The 16,094-nt window shown below is 44.2% G+C and overlaps 1 protein-coding gene across 3 annotated transcripts in view; it reads right to left on the bottom strand.

Annotated features, from left to right (window-relative positions):
- Window positions 1–16,094, bottom strand: part of CUX2 (cut like homeobox 2) — a 144,622-nt gene that overhangs the window by 7,533 nt on the left and 120,995 nt on the right. For 2 of the 3 annotated variants that reach the window (XM_089489733.1, XM_089489734.1), the window contains exons 6-18: window positions 15,868–15,991; window positions 15,026–15,102; window positions 13,976–14,042; window positions 12,004–12,052; window positions 11,757–11,861; window positions 10,578–10,769; window positions 10,060–10,118; window positions 9,341–9,389; window positions 7,892–7,991; window positions 5,990–6,649; window positions 5,137–5,238; window positions 3,111–3,901; window positions 1,469–1,628 (exon numbers count right to left, since the gene is read on the bottom strand). In XM_089489733.1, coding sequence (XP_089345859.1) covers window positions 1,469–1,628; window positions 3,111–3,901; window positions 5,137–5,238; window positions 5,990–6,649; window positions 7,892–7,991; window positions 9,341–9,389; window positions 10,060–10,118; window positions 10,578–10,769; window positions 11,757–11,861; window positions 12,004–12,052; window positions 13,976–14,042; window positions 15,026–15,102; window positions 15,868–15,991 — 2,535 coding nt within the window. The remainder of the gene's footprint in view (window positions 1–1,468; window positions 1,629–3,110; window positions 3,902–5,136; window positions 5,239–5,989; window positions 6,650–7,891; window positions 7,992–9,340; window positions 9,390–10,059; window positions 10,119–10,577; window positions 10,770–11,756; window positions 11,862–12,003; window positions 12,053–13,975; window positions 14,043–15,025; window positions 15,103–15,867; window positions 15,992–16,094) is intronic. The other variant, XM_089489735.1, reaches the window with a different exon arrangement.

The raw sequence follows: 16,094 nt of genomic DNA, 5'->3' as shown, positions 1-16,094 counted from the left end.
TTTCTAAAAGGCAATTTGCGGGGTGTCTGTGTGTGTGTTTGTGTGTGTGTGTACACACTTGTGTTAGCAGGAAACTGAGAACCAGTTTGCTTTTTTGTTCTTCTGGATATTTATGTTTCACTGAAATAAACAGAAAATAATGAGGAGTATTTTTGTAATGGGTGAAGAGGACAAATTAATCTTCTTTTTTAGAAAAAGAAGTCTCCTTTATTCAGCCACCTCACTCACTACGTTTCTTTTAAGATTATGACATTTGCATGCAACCGAAATTTGAAACATTCCTTTATTTCTCCCTAAAAGTGTTTGAAGCTGGCGTCCATTTTGTCACAGTGTTCTGGCAAAGTTAAAAATTAGTTAAATAATTTTCATTTTAATTATTAAACAACAACAAACCACTGCCCTCAGATGAGAGTAGGCACAGAAAGTGGCCATCCAGCGGTTTTGTGTGTGTGTTTGTGCCTTTGCTTTCAAGTCACCTGTTGAGTTATTATTCTCTCACTGGGTTTTCTTAGGCAATTCGGCATATGGGTTGTTGTTGTTGTTGTTGTGTGCCTTCAAGTTGTTTCTGACTAATGGAAGCCCTAAGGCTTGGGGTTTTCTTGGCAAGATTTCTTCAGTGGGGCTTTGCCCTTGCCTTCCTCTGAGGCTGAGAGAGTGCATGCGTACATCAGAATAAGGTATTACGACTTGGAATTGAGAATGGACACTATCATTTCAGATGGCAGGTAGATAATGAGTTGGACTGGATGGTCTCTTCCAACTCTATGATTCTATGATTCGTGTTCAAAAGTGTTTCCCCTATGTCAGGGTATGGCAACTGCAGCCCTTCAGATGTTTTTGGATTACAGCTTTCATAATCCTTCACTACTGGCTATGTAGGCTAGGGATGCTTGGAGCTGTAGACAAAAACATAAGAACAGCCATCCTAAAGTAGATATGTAGTCCATCATTCCCACCTAGTCCACTGTTCTGTTCAGTAAGTGGCCAACCAGTGGCCTCTGGAAATCCCATGAGCAGAACAGTGCACCTCCATCTCATGTTTCACAGCAACTGATACAGTCAGGTATGCTATCTCTAACAGTGACAGTGATACAGAGTCATCTTGATTTAGTAGCCCCTGATGATCCTAACCACCATGAATGGATCCAGTCCCCTCTTAAAGACAACCGAGAGGACTACAGTTGCTCACTTTCGCCCTGCGGGAAGAAAACTAGCACATGAAGAAGAATGAAGTCATTAACAGCATTCTTTCCATTCTGTTGATAGCAAGTTTTTTTTAAAGCACTTCAATGGAAGTGAGTGTTTAAGAATTTATATTCAAACTTCAATCTGGAAGTGGTACAGTGCAGTCTACTGTCTTAATCTCTTCTTTCAGGTGGAGAGCCTCAAGGATGGCCTTTGTAAGAACCAAACGTCAAGGGCCTTGCAAACCAAATGGTTGCTGGTGGCAGACCAGTTGAGTGCCTACCATGAGGTGGGTTGCCCTGTTGGCTTATCCCTTGGCCTAGCTGATCTGTGAGCCACAGCTGCATGCGGATGAATGGCTCTCGCCCTTTTTGCGTTAGCTTGCTCCATGGCTTGGGCCTGGACAGCATATCACTCACGCTTCCTTGCGACAACCCTAGCACCTGGAATAGACAAGAAAACAGGCTTAATCCACAAACAGGCAATGCCATTAAAAACAACCACAACAATGCATATGCGGTCAAACAAACTCTACTACTACTATACTACTATTTATATCCTGCTTTCCCTCCCCAAAACTGGCTTACAATTTAAAAGTACATTAAAAACATACAAAAGTGAGCATTAAAATAGAATTAAACTATTACAATATTAGACCAGATCACTTGTTAAAAGAAATAACAGTAAAAGCACTGAAAAACAGTACACTTTTACAACAATTCAACATCCACCCAGCACATTCTTTAAAGATTTTCTGTATTAAAAACCTATCTGAATAAAAATGTTTTAACCTGTCAACAGTCTTAGCCTACTATGTCTTACTCTATTAGTACACTGAAGGAATTCTAGGAGAAAATAATTATGATCCAGAGAAGCAACATAGAAAAGAGAATGATGACCACAAAAATAAAATAAACAGTTTCATGGTGGAAAGAAGCTTCAGCTAAAATTCTAAGGAGGCTTTGGGGTATGTACTTATGGACCAGAAAAGGCCACATTAAAAAAAAAAACAACACCTTTCAGGAAGGAAAGAAGTCTAGCTAAAAATGAGGATATGTTGGACTAATGCAAGTATTTCCTTAAAAAGCTCAGTCAGAATATGGAGGGAGCCCTTGGGTGGCATAACTATCACTTAGACAAGGCCACAAAACCAAAAATCGTTCCTGAGGAGAAAATACTCAGCTAAAAGTCAGAGGGGCTACTGAGTTAATGCAATTATGACTCAGAAAAATGTCACAAAACTGTGGGCGAAAAGAAGGCTCAGTTGCAACTGTGAGAGAAATTCATGGAGGGAGGGAAAGAGATGACTAGTATAAGAAACATCAAGCTTAGAAGGACCAGAGGAATGGGAAAATATGATGCTGGCAGTACTGACTGGGGGATATAGAAGGCCAATGGAGAAACTGAGGCTGCATCCGTAGGGCAGAAATAATCCAGACTGACACCATTTTAACTGCCATGGCTCAATGCTATTGAATTCTGAGAACTGTAGTTTGTAGTGGCCCCAGAGCGGAGCAGAGTGAGATACTGAAAGTCATTTGCACCTAAGATTCTTCTGGTTGCTTTCTTTGCATTCTCTGGATCACTTGCCTCTCTCCTTTGGGTGCCTAAACTGCACTGATACACGTTCAACTGAAGTTTCCTGCAATGCTAGAAAATTGAGGGCTGAATAAAAAAAACTGTTTGGGTAGCATTTTTATTTGGAGTGGGCACTGCCCTCATTTTGCCCCCACATAGCTACATCCCTGAGTGCCAGCCTCGTTTCCTATTCATTCACAGCAGGCTCCCTCTCCCATTCATTCATAGATCCATTTGCACTCCTCTCTCGTTCTTTCGCTCTCACACACACATGCGCAGAGACCCTCTAATTCCCTCTTTCTTCTTGGGATAGCTTTTACAGCGCTTAATCCGTTTGGCTGAGCTACCTTTTCCCCAAAGATACGCTGACAGATCCCATTCTTGGCCAGCTTCTCCTTGACCTGTCGTGTCAGCTCCAAGGTGTCCACCTCCCTGTACATATACATTTCATACTGCTCGGGCGTAAGGGGTGGCACAGTGGGTTTGAGGGTCCTTGGCACATAGGATGGGTAGTAGGAAAGGCGTCCGGTGCCCTGGGACTCTGAGCCAGTCGTTTCCAATTTGACCTCTAGCACCCTGTGGGGCTCGTCCTCAGATGTTGGAAGGTCCTCCTCATTTGGGATAGTATCGCCAGATTCACCCCGCTGCCATACTCGCCCATTGGCCATGCTGGAGTAGCTGGAAGAGGAAGAGAGGGAGGGCGACACAGAGGTGTACGGCCGGCTCAACAAACTCCTCTCGGAAGCCCAGTGCTGGTCAAAATAGGAGCCGGCATCCCCAATTTCAGATTTCACTTTACGGATGATGCTCTGCACAAAGGCAGCAGGAGAGAGGACGGTCAAGGGAGCCTGTGTTGTGGTGGTGCTGCTGGCGCTGGTGCTTGGACCCATCATCCCTTCCTCTTGCTTGATGTAAGCCTGGACAATGTTCTGGCTGACAGCGGCCAGGGTGGAGCGCTCAGTTGGTGGTGTGGCAACTGGCCTGCTGGCACTCCCCGCTTCGATCTCAAGCAAGGCCTGCTGTTGAGCCTGCATCTCCCGGCGCGCCTGCTCCAGGATGTTCTTGATAGCATCTTCTGAGTTGACACTGGTGGTGCCATTGGCGATCGCCTGGGGCGCTGCGGAGCTCTTGGGGTCCCCTAAAGAGTAGCCAAAAACAGGAATGAGTGGGAACTGGGACTACTCAACTGTGGCCCCAAGCTTGTTGGATTCTGTTCTAACTGGCCCCATCATTACAGGTCTTAAGACAGCTTTAGAGGCCCACTTGTTTAGATTCTACGCTTCATTCAAGTTAAAACTCTACTTCCACCCTTTTCTTAAAAGGACTTGTCAGTCTGTTGGGTTGTATGTTATTGCTATTGACCCTGTTGTTTTTATTGTTAATTCCACCACTCTTCAATGATGTTGCGCAGCCAAAATTGAATAACCATTTTTTATGCATTGGGAGATGCTTTTTAAAATAACATAAACAATCAGTCAAACAAACAAACAAAAAAATTAAAAAGGAGAGTCTATTAATTTATTCAGAATGAGAGCTTTCCCATATTCCAATCCAACATGTGACCTAATGGACAATACCATCTTTCTATGTCGCCAAAATACAAGTTGTGTCTCCCTTATCCAGAATTCTGAGATCCAAAATATTCCAAAACTCAAAACATTTTTCATGGGTGGCTGATATAGTGACATCTTACCTTCTGATGGGTTGATGTAGGCAAACTTTGTTTTGTAACAAAATTATTAAAAATATTATATAAAATGACCGTACCTTCAGGATATGTGTATAAGAAAGGTATATATGAAACATAAATGAATTTTGTTTAGACTTGGGTCCCATTGCCAAGATATCTCAATATATATGTATAGGAAAATACAGGTATTCCAGAATTTAAAAAAATAACAATAAAAATCTGAAATCCCAAACACTTCTGGTCCCAAACTTGGGAAAAGGGAGACTCAACCTGTATTTCCTTCACTAGTGACTTCAGAACTTGATGTGGAAGATAACCAGTAGAGGGCAGCATACAATGCACTAACTATGACTGAGAAAGCAAACCTGCATAATACGCTCTTGTCCTGAGTTTAAGAGAGTTTGGAAGAGAAATCACTACTCACGGTATATACAGCCAGTCTTGTAAACCAGTTTTGGAAGTTTCTGTCCTGTTGCAAAAACCTGCAGTATCTATTTAACCTGCAGCAAAGTTCAGATGACAAGACATTGGCATGCACACCATGGGAAGTGAAGGCGTTCTGTGCCACTGCAGAGAGACTGATTCCCAATTCACTTAGCCAAAGTTCAATTCAACAGTCTGGACAAAAGAGGCCCTCTTAAATCTCCCTGACGAACTCCAAGACGCAGCCCACACCAACTTACCTCCTTTCTGTGACTCAATCTCCTTCTTGGCTTGCTCTAGGATGTTCTTGATGGCATCATCCGAGCCCGTTTCGGGTGTCCTAATCCTTGGCGTAATGCTACCTGATCAAAGAAGCACAGCGGCAGGGGCTGTCACTTGCCTTGTGTTTTGTTCCAGTTCCATTCATGTAATGTCAAGAAAGTATTTACTGATGCTGGTGCTCAGCTATTTTTAGGAGCCCTCATTTGAGGGAATGTCTCTTGCCATTAGTTCACTTGCCACAACAGAAAGTGATCAGGAATGGGGCTGACAGATTGGGCCTCTGTGAGACAATGGCTCTGGAATGGCAAGAAATGAAAGCTGGAGCGGCATGAGCCAGCCCTCATTCAGGTCCAATTGGGATTTGTTCATATGAAGCGCAACTTGCTTCTGACTGTTTGTTCATCAGGTTCACTACCTGTCAGCCCCAATGCCATCGCTCCTAGTGCCTATATCTCCACTGACAGTCAAAAAGCTTTTTTGTTTGTTTGGTTGGTTCTGACTCTGCCTCCCCATGTCATCAGTGCATCATTTTTTTCCTAGATTTTCTTCACCAAGTGGCTGGCTGGCTATTCCAATTACAATACAGGCCTAAATCCTGTTAGTCCTCGACTAGAATGGACCCGCGGAATCAACAGGATTTACCTATGTGTTGGCTCATTATTCAGCAACTGACTGAATGGTTCTACTCTAGCTGGGATTAATCAATAGGATGCCAGCAACAGACAGTTGCACCAATGTCTAGATGTCTTCATTCTTGTGTTTTTCAGGCACAAAGAGAAATCCATACCTCACCAACACCTGCCAGCTTCTTGTCTGGTCTGGTCTACTCACCTCTTTGACGCACCTGAATTGTCCTCAGGGCCAACACATTCTGCTCATCAGAGAGGAACTGCTTCATTTTGATGAACGGTTCTTTACCCTTGACGGTGAGCTTGCGCCAAGGTTTCGGCCTAGCCAGGATCTCGCTGACAGAACCTTGAGAGAGGCCTAGGACATAATGCCCAAAGACCCGTTGGCCGATGTTGTGCTTGAGAAGTTGCTCCTTCACTTGGAAAGCAATCTCAGCGGTATCCAACTGCTCTTCATCGGCTGAACCTGAATTGCTACCTTCTGACTGGTCACTAGGCAGGCTCACCTCATTTGCAGGGACGGCTTGACTGGGGTTGCCTGCTAACACTGCCCCTTTGGTGGCATAGAAACTGGAGGGGAATGCTACCACACTGTTTGTCTCAGTCTTGTAACCAGGAGGCCTCATCTGTTTGGGGAGAAGGGAGTCTAATGGTATCCGTTCAGCAGTGCTCAGGTTAGGAAAGGGCGATAATGAGAAGCTCCTGGATCCTTCTGGCACCACTGTGGGGCCCAACAGCGGCTGGATGAGGGGAGGGGAGGCAGTGTCTTCTCTGGGCATGTGTGAGAGGTGTTGAGGGGAAGGGTAGGACTGGTCCGTGCCCATGGAATCCTTCACCGACTCATCCTCCGAGGGATCCTCCTCTAGAGACCAAAGAGAAATGCAGAGATACACACACCAACTATAGCTTCCCCCGAAAGGCTCTAAATATTACTTGGAGGCAAGTTGGAAAAACTAACAGGGAGAAGATTTTTCAGAGTTTCAAGGGATTCTTTGTGAGGTGTCCCTCCCAACTACCTACCCTCCTCAGAACCCTCCCTGACACCCCACCTCTCCTGTGGGAGCTCAGTGACTTGTGCATTTAGTGGCTTATGTAAAATCAATGAGGAACAAAGCCTTTCTGTTTCCAGGCTTACTAAACCATGATACAAAAGGAAAAAGGGATGAAGAGGGAAAGAGGAAGGCAAGGCAGACACCAATTCTTAAAAGTTACAACATTCCTATAACAACCGGTTTGAATGGAAACGTTTCAGGGTAAAGAGGAGCAAAATGGAGCTAGTCTCTCAACATGGCTGATGGGATGGGCCGGGTTTCCCATCTCTTCCTTTGTTGTAGCCACACAGAAAGACAGCTGTGCAATTCCTCCCCAAGTGGAAGAAGGGATGCCTAGAAAGAGCAGCATAACTCCTGAGTACAAGTAAATCTGTTTTCTCTATCTAGAGTGGTTAGGGGCCCATTTCTTCCCTTGTGTGGTGTGAGCAGTCTGGACCACATCTAGCGCAGCCTGGACCAGAACCAGAGCATAACAGACTCACAGTGGAGTAAAAAAATATACCTGATGCTCCAGATCTTTCAGGATCTGGAGCGCCAGTTCTGGAATCAGAACAAGGTGCCCAGCATGTGACTGTTGCTGGGTGCCTCCTTCTGACATCAGAAGCAAGTGACCCTCGGCAGCAGTGGACGCACTAGGCAGCCCAGTGGGACACCAGTGCATACAGCCATAGTGGCACCAGGATAAAGGCAACCACAGTGCCAGGACACTCTGGGCTGCCCCTGGGGTATTCTGGCCAGTGCAGACAAGACCTCAGACAGATGGGAAGAGGGCCTTGTCTAAAGCAACCTACACTAGAAAGATGTACGGCCAACAGAGTCAGTCATGGAAGGAGACAGTGGACTATGCTGTCATGTACCTTTTTTTTAATCAAAACAACAACTATAAAAAGGGCTTTAGAATTTCAAACACTTAATAATGAATGTCTGATAAAAGATTTAAGCAAGGAAAGTGCTCTTTTGAGGAGGAAATCCTAACACCACCACCACCACCAAGAGAGAAACCTCTCTACAAACATCTTTTCCAAAACCCCACTCTCTTGTTCCCAACCTACCAGTGCTGGGTATGAGGCTTCGTTTTTCCAAAAGGTATTTCTGAGATGGGTAAAAGGAGTCCTTTTCCAGAAGCAATGCATCAGTGGGTTTTGATATGCTCTACAAAAATTAAAGGGAGGAGGAAAGGGCAAACTTTAGGAAATGTTTCTCAACTAGTTGGAGGTTTATCAAGTGTTTACTAGATCGTCTTACTTGATTTTACAACTTATGGGCAATTAAAATATACAGTTACAAAATAATAAGAGCAATAAAATAAAAACATCAAATCAAACAATTCAAACTTTGGCTCGGAAGTTAATTTGGCCTCATAACTCAACTTGTTACGATCATTTAAAAGTAATGCAGTTTGTTGACTGCTGTTTTTATTGTTCCACTGATGTTTCATCTTCCCCTGTTTTGGTTGTCCCTGTTACTTTGCATTTCACAATGTATATTTTATTCTAATTGCTTTGAGAAACATTCGGTGGAAAAATGGGATACAAATTTAAGAAGCAAACAGACCAAATTTAAAAATCAACAATCAGTTGCAGAATAATGCTGTCTGACTAAGAAACTAATGAGTGCTCAAAAGCCCCAAATATCTTCACTTCCCAATCAACTGCAAACAAATGGATTCTACATGTCTTCCGGGGCAGTGATTTCCAGAGCCCTAGTGCAAAACAAGCTTGGAAAAGTTAAAAGTTTGAGATTATAATCTCCAGAATCCCCCAGCCAGCATGGCTGGTAAGAAAGTAACTTTTCAAAGCTGTATTGCAGCCACTATGAAGGCCATTTCATCTGTCCCCACCACAAACACCTATGATGTTGGCAGGGCACACAAAGAAGGAGCTTAATTCCTAGACAGCTTCATACTGGAAAAGATGGCCTTTTAAATCAGTGGTTCTCCAAAATACTTGCAAGTGTTTTTGACTTCAAATTCAGAGCCAGCATAACCAATAGTCAAGGATCCTGGGAGTTGAAGTTCAAAACACCTGGAGGGCCAAAGGCTGAGAACCACTATTTTAGCTAATTTGGTTCCGGGTCCTTTAGATCATCAGATAGAGGTTGGCAAAGTTACTTTTTGAACTATAACTTCCAGAATCTCCTAGCCAGCATGACCACTTTCTGAACTGCTTGGTAGATTTGGGCCTTGCTGGCTAGGGGATGCTGGCAGATGTAATATAAAAAGAAACTTTGCCAACCTCTGGCTCTAGAAGCCACAACCACAACTCTGAATTGTGCTCAGAAATGCACAGAAGGAAAGCTGTAGGTGAGAGGAGGGCTGGGGAGAGTTTGCTGCTCAATAGTTTGGCCTCACAGCATTCTGAATCAACTGCGGGGTTTGAACATCTTTCAAAGGCAGCCCCGCATAAAGTACATTACAGTAGTCCAGCTGAGATGACGATAAGGCATGTGTCACAACATAGCCAGGCCTGATGTTTCAGTTCTTCATGTCGAGGGGAACTTGCCTGGGAAAGGCTGCAGTTGGAGGAAGCCAGCTTCATCGCTTTCAAGATGCTACAAGAGGGAATGAGCAGTCTTAAGGAAGAACCATGGTTAAGCTTACCAGGACTAAAACCGAGACTGGGAAAGCTACACTTTGCTTTACAACTCCCAGAACTCCCCACTGTCTATGTTGGATGAGGATTGTAGGAGTAGTAGTCCAAAAAGTAGCTTTTCCAACCTCTGGTCACAGGTGCGTGCGTGTGTGTGCATGCACAAGTAAGCTAGCAATGAATAAAGAGAGACTAGGTTAAGTAATTCGATATCATTAAATGTTCATGAGAGAAGAGGAGGTTCAGGAACCCTCAACCAGTTCTAACACTCCCTGTTATCCTCCCTGACCCATCAAGTTTTATGTGATGTGACCCCCTTGCATGGAGATGCATCTGCTTGTGATCACCACAGGTGTATCATCAGAGGTACCCCCAAATCCACCAGCTAGGAAGAGGGTGGCAGGATGCACCTGCTTCTGCCAGATCTTGGTTTAACGGAGCAGAGAAATGCACAGTAACCCAGTTGTCCCAGAGCTATATGTTTAGGGATGAAAAGGGCACAGATGGCACCAAGGTCCTCAGATGGCAAGGGAAAAGCTACTGAGGCTCTTGGCTCCGCAAGTCTCTGAGCCTTTGATGCGACAGAGATCACAGAAAAGGCTGGGCCTCTCACCCAAAATGAGGGATCTTACCTCAGTTCTGTCTTGATCTCTTCATAGTCTGATTGGGCTTGTAATTTTTCTTCCAGCTTCTAAAAGAAATATGTATGTATATGTGTAATAGAAAGATAGATAGAGCAATGAACATATAAGCATGTGCAGAAAAAAATCAGAGTGAGAGAGAAGTTTTTACGAATCCTAGGACGTAATTGCAAGTAAAATGCAGCCATGATTAACCCTGATCAAGATTTGTTTAAATTACTTAAATCTAACCCCTTCATGTCTAGCCCCAGCCAAATGAGAACTCAAGTATGTGTAATAGCATCAGTTCATCATATACATCCCCTGTTACGAACATAAAATTATGCTAGATTAAATAGTTGAACAAAACATACAGTTGGTGAACTGGACATATTAAAATAGCAGAAAAGTCTTTTGGATCAATTAAGGCTAAGGAAAAATTTTAAAAAGTCTGGAGGAGAGGACAGGGAAGGCATAGGGGTACAATTCCATGCTGCCCAACACAAACATCCTGCCCACTGCCCATGTACCTCAATGGCCTCATTCTTGGCTGCCAACTGCTGTTCTAGGCCTGCAATCTGACTGGCTGAAGACTCTTCCACTTCCTGCAAGGTGTTCTGCAAATGCTGAATTTCTTTGAGAAGCCGAAGGATTTCCCGATCCTTGGCAGCCAGCGCTGCCTCTAGCCGTGGCCCTGGGCACAAAGCGTAATTCACTTTGTCCTACAAAAGAGGGGATTCAAGGAAAAACTTAAAATCCCATGGGAGGACCCTCTAAATACAGAAAAGATGTCCACAGGCCTCATGGACTGAACACTCCAGAGACACAGCCCAATACGCCTCTTGTTATTTTCTTCTACCTCATGCTGCAGTCAGACCCGCTTTGATCTACAGCAGGGGTTTTTATGCATAACAGCAGATAGATAAAATTTGACTGAAGAGAACTTTCAGCTAAAATGTTAGGAGTGGAACAGAGTGAAAAGAAGCCCCAAAACTAAGAGCAATTTCAGATGGGCACTTTTTTTAGAAAAAGACTCATGGAGCAGCACAGAAGCAAGGGTGTGCTATTCTGTTCTGACCCTCTCTTCTCTTTAAATTTTAGTGAATACTGAAGAGGGGGCGTTTGCTCAATCTTATCATCAAATGGAGAGAAGCAAAACACTTGCATTACCAGCCCTGATTCCAGACTGAAAGTAGGTTTCCCTAAGTGGGGGTTGCATTGGCACCTTAATCTCATGGAGGCAGAAGGTCGGGTTCTGCTGACCAATCCAGAGCAGAAGGTAAAGCTTTTAGTACTTATACCATGGAGCCCTGGCCAATTCTGGTGCTGCATACTGCCTGCCAATGTCAGGGACTGATATTGTATGTCCCTTTTTGCCTTAAACTGAAAAGAGCTCTGGAGCCCAGGAACACATAACCCCCTGTAGCTAACTACATTAGGCCTTCCTAGAGTGAGATATTACTTCAAGATCCAGAATCCATCACACACAGAACACTTCTATTATTATACAACACAGGTTGAAAATATCACTGTTTTGGACTCCCAAAATTCTGCAGACAACATGACCAATGGGTATGCTGCCTGGAAGATTCTGGGAGCTGGTAGTCTCTGAAAGTAACATTTACAAATTCTGCTTCTTTCAGGCAACAAAACTGGCCCAATTTGCTTAAGCCATGCTTCTGACTGTCTAAGGCCCTCCTAGTCCTCACCCCACTGGGTCCTTGGGGAGAGCAACAAGCCAGACGAAGGGAGCTGTTTACGGAGGCAAGCTGTTCCCGCAGGGTCTCCACCTCTCTCTGGGCAGCCTCGGCTCTCTGCAAAGGACAGAAAAAAAGATGGATGCCAGGACATCTCTCTTCAAGAGAATGGATACCCCACAGTAGGTTTCTCTTCTGGTCTCCAACTCATGCTCATTGAGAAGCCAGCCACCCGTCCCACAGGTTTCTGAATTGTTACCTGATTGGCTTTTTCAAGGTTCGCCATAATCATGGCCACTTCATCTGTCCTAGGGGAGCAAAGCAAAGGCAACCAATCAGACAGCATGCATCTTTGGAGGGGAAAGGCAGCATATACTGTAAATTTAATAAATATATCTGTGCAAAACATCTCTGGATAAAGTAGTCTATCCCAACGTCTTCCTTCACCTTGGATCTATTTCAGAACGTGTGATCTGGACAATTGTCACTCGAAGAGTACTTACTGTTGTTATAATTGCTTCCCATTCACTATTTCACTAGGATAGGCAAAATTACACACATATTCACAACCAAGCCAGCCATCCTGTTCTCTGATAGGCGCTCTGCTCTTCTTTCAGAGTTCTAATATGTCATTTAAGCTTTTTATTCATATGGTGAATGAAATGCTACATAGGGCAAAGTATGTGGGGAGGGGGCTTGCTGCAGGAACCCAAAAATAACAGAACCTCTCTCTTGCCGAACACACAAGCAGAGGAAGCAAATGCCAAGCCGTTGCAGAATTCTTCCCCTCCCCCATCCTTCAATTCTCCTCCCTCAATGTGTTGCAGCTACTATCTTGATTAAAGGCAATACTATTTACTACCATGCACCAAGCAAACAGGCGCACGTGGCAGGATCAAAGAACATCTGGTTTGGCATGATGTGATTAAGTGGCCCTGACTCAGTTGCCTAATAGGAAATAGAAAGTTGGGGGGAGTGGGGGCAACTCTGGTTGTGTGTCAGCTAACCCACTGAACACTCAAAACAGCTGGAAGGAGGAAAAAACCCACCCATTTTGAGCAGACATTCCTGGAGGAAAAGCAAAGGTGAAGGAATTTCGGTCTTGTAATGGAACATCAAAAATGTCAGACAAGCACCTTTCCATTTCAGTTTGGGGAAGCTCTTTTGGTTTTAAATTGGTGCCTGTCAACAGTGATGGACTATATCCAAAATCTGACCTTCCCGGTGTCTTGGACTTCAGCTGCCAGCATCCCAGACTATTGGCCAAGATGGCTGAGGCTTCTGGGAGCTGAGGTCCAAAACCCTTGGAAGGCCCGAGTTTGGGGATGACTGGGCTAGATGAAGGCAAACTATCTGAAGCATAATCCAGACAAGAGCAAGGCGCTCCTGGCTAGTCACATGACTGAACAGGGAATAGGGACTCAGCTTCTACTGGATGGGCTTACCCTGTTTTTGAAAATGCAGCTTCACAGTTTGGATGTAATGCTGGATTTACCCTTGAACCTGGATGCTTTGGTTTCAGTGGTGGCTAGGAGTACATTGGCACAATTCAAACTAGTGCTCCAACTGAGCTTGTCCCTTGGGAACTCTGACTTAGCCCTTTCATTACCTTCCAGGCAGATTACTGTAACATGCTCTACATGGAACTCCTCTGAAGAGTGTTCAGAAACTTCAGTTCATCCAAAACACTAAAGTCAGGCTGTTAACTGGGGCTGGCTACAGGGAGCACACAACTCCCTTGATGCAACAGCTCCACTGGCTGCCCATCTTTTTCAAGGCACAATTCAAAATGTTGGTTATGACAAGTCCTATATGGCTTGGGTGCAGGCTATTTGAAGGACTGTATCTTCCCATATGATCCTGCCCAAACTCTTTAGAGCTTCAGGGAAACACTTCTCTCAGCACCACGACTGTCATGCGCACATTTAATAGAAACATAAAAGAGGCCTTCTTCATGGCTTTTTCTAGATTCTGGAACACCCTCCTGGGGAGGTTATTTATTTTATGTTTTATTTTTATTTTAAGGGTTTATATCCTGCCTTTCTCCCACTATGGGATTCAAGGTGGGTTAGGCTGGTTCTCTCCTTGTTGTCCTTTCGTCATCCACCACATGAGCCTGAAGCCCCTTTCATGTTTCCCCAAAATGTGCCTGAGAGAGCTTGAACATGGGAAATGTCAAATAAATACATCCATACATTTTGGGGATTAGAAAAAGTAAAGACGAGACATACTTTGTAGCTTTCTCTTCATCGTATTTACAATGCAAGTCAACCAGCTCAGTCTGCGTTGTCTTCAGTGCTGAGCATAAGAGAGAAAACAACAACAGAGGCTAAGACAATGTACTTCCATTGCATGCTCACCCTGGACTACACTAGAGAGATGTACTGTGAAGGCCTTTCCAAGAATATTGGTTTGCATGAGGAAATTATTTCACTGCAAACTGGATAGTAATATAAGGGCCCTTTCATACAATACCCTCATAGCACTAAGATTCCACCTTAGCCGCCATGGTTCCATCCTATGAAATGGGATGTGTTTTCACATTTGTAAAAATGCAATTGTTCCCCTTATGTTTTTAATGGTGCGATGATAAAATGTTAAGCAAATTTTATGGTTAGGTTTTAGCTGATTATTTTTGTGAGCCACTTTGGGCCCCACTCCAGGAGAAAGGTAAAGGAGATCAATAAACAAATGCATTTAATTTGTAAGCTCCTTGGTGAGCATTTTGTTGCTGAAAAACTACATAGAAATGCATAAAATAAAAAACAGCCAGGAGAGGCAGTTCATCTAACTGTCCCTCCATACAAAGAAATCCCATACACCTGGAAAGCTAGATATCCAATAGCTATCTATCTATATGAAGGAAAGAGTTGGTGGGGAGTTGGTATGGAAGAAACTTCCATCATGTGGGTCTGAAGTGTTATGGCCTAGTGCCCACTGAAAGCAATCCTGCTCTCTCCAACATGCCTTGACAATGACACCCCTCTCCCCCAGTAAGAACAAGGGTATAAGTTTAATGAATTAAGCTAGCAAGTCACTAAAACCAGCAGGATGAGAGAAAGTGCCAGGCATCAACAAGGGACAACAGGTAGAGTTGCCTGTTGTTGATGGTAGATTTGAAGAAGAAACCAGGTTTTACTTAAGAGCTAAATATGTGATGATGAACAAACAACGCTATCTCAAGCCTCACAAACATATGAATCCACAGAAAATTAATTTGAAACAAATGGCCAAAGGTACTCAGCTAAATAAATCAATCATCAAATTGAACATGAAGCTACCAGAATGGAGCACTTTGATCTTCTCTTCTGCTTCCCCCAGCCGAGCAGCCAAAGTGATCTGTATTTCTTGCAAGCCCCTGAAAGCAGAGATGGAATCCCCTTCTTAAACTTCTATCAGGCAACCAAATCCCAAAATCCCACTTCTCTAGTTTAGCCCAGCACAGCCATCTTAAACTGCCATCTTCCGGATGTGAGAGACAACAACTCCCATCGTCTCAGCCAACATGGCCGTTAATGTGGTGAAGGGAATTGTAGTCCAGGGACTCCACAAATCCACCTCTCAGGTCACAAAGGATCTACCACCTCCCTTGAACTCTAAATAATGGACAACTTGTACAGGGAAGGGGGGGGGGGAGCCTCTCATTTGGTAGAATTGTAGTTGGACAAAATGGTACTTGTGGCCCTTTGCAACTCTTAAGACCTTATAACCTTTTTTCACTATAAGCCAAGAAGGAAAGAAGAAGCACACACTCTTCCCCCGGTGGGTTTCTTGTGTTGCTTCTATAAAACATAAGATCCCACCCCTTCCCTCTTTAAGTCTCAAGTACCATTCCCAGATGTGAAGCGATCAAGTGGCAGCTACTCTTGACAGGTAGCTAGTAAACCAAGGCAAAATGGGTAGATTCCTCAACAGGTGGGAAGGGAGGGATATGTGGAGAAGTCTGCTGGGAGGTGATGGAACTAACACTCCTTTTTTCTCCATCTGATAATTCTGAAATATGCACTGAGCCCAAACAGGCACATGCTAGATATAGTGTAGAGAAACGTCTGAAAACTGCTTTCAAAGACGTGGGCCACCCCATTGCATGCCTGCCCTGCTCCTGCCCCAGCTACTCACGTACTTTTGTTTCTCAACTTCATTTCTCTGCAGCAAGGTTTCAGCTGTCAGAAGTGTTTTTCTGTTGGCGGTGAGCCTGGTCCGCTCCGAATCAGCAAGACCAGGTGGAGGTGTCCCCTCTCTTGGCTCTGGGAGGACATAAAATTTCATATCAGTGCACAGTAGGCCTATGTGAGGGCGAGAGGGAGAACAGAAACAAAGAAGGATGGCAAAAAGTCACTGGAGGCCTAG

The sequence above is a fragment of the Sceloporus occidentalis genome, unplaced genomic scaffold, assembly GCF_023333645.1.
Source record: "Sceloporus occidentalis isolate IW3139 unplaced genomic scaffold, rSceOcc1.0.p SCAF_41, whole genome shotgun sequence".
Lineage (NCBI taxonomy): Eukaryota > Metazoa > Chordata > Lepidosauria > Squamata > Phrynosomatidae > Sceloporus > Sceloporus occidentalis.
The sequence above is the reverse complement of the archived record's forward strand: the minus strand, read 5'-3'. Positions and strand labels throughout refer to the sequence as shown.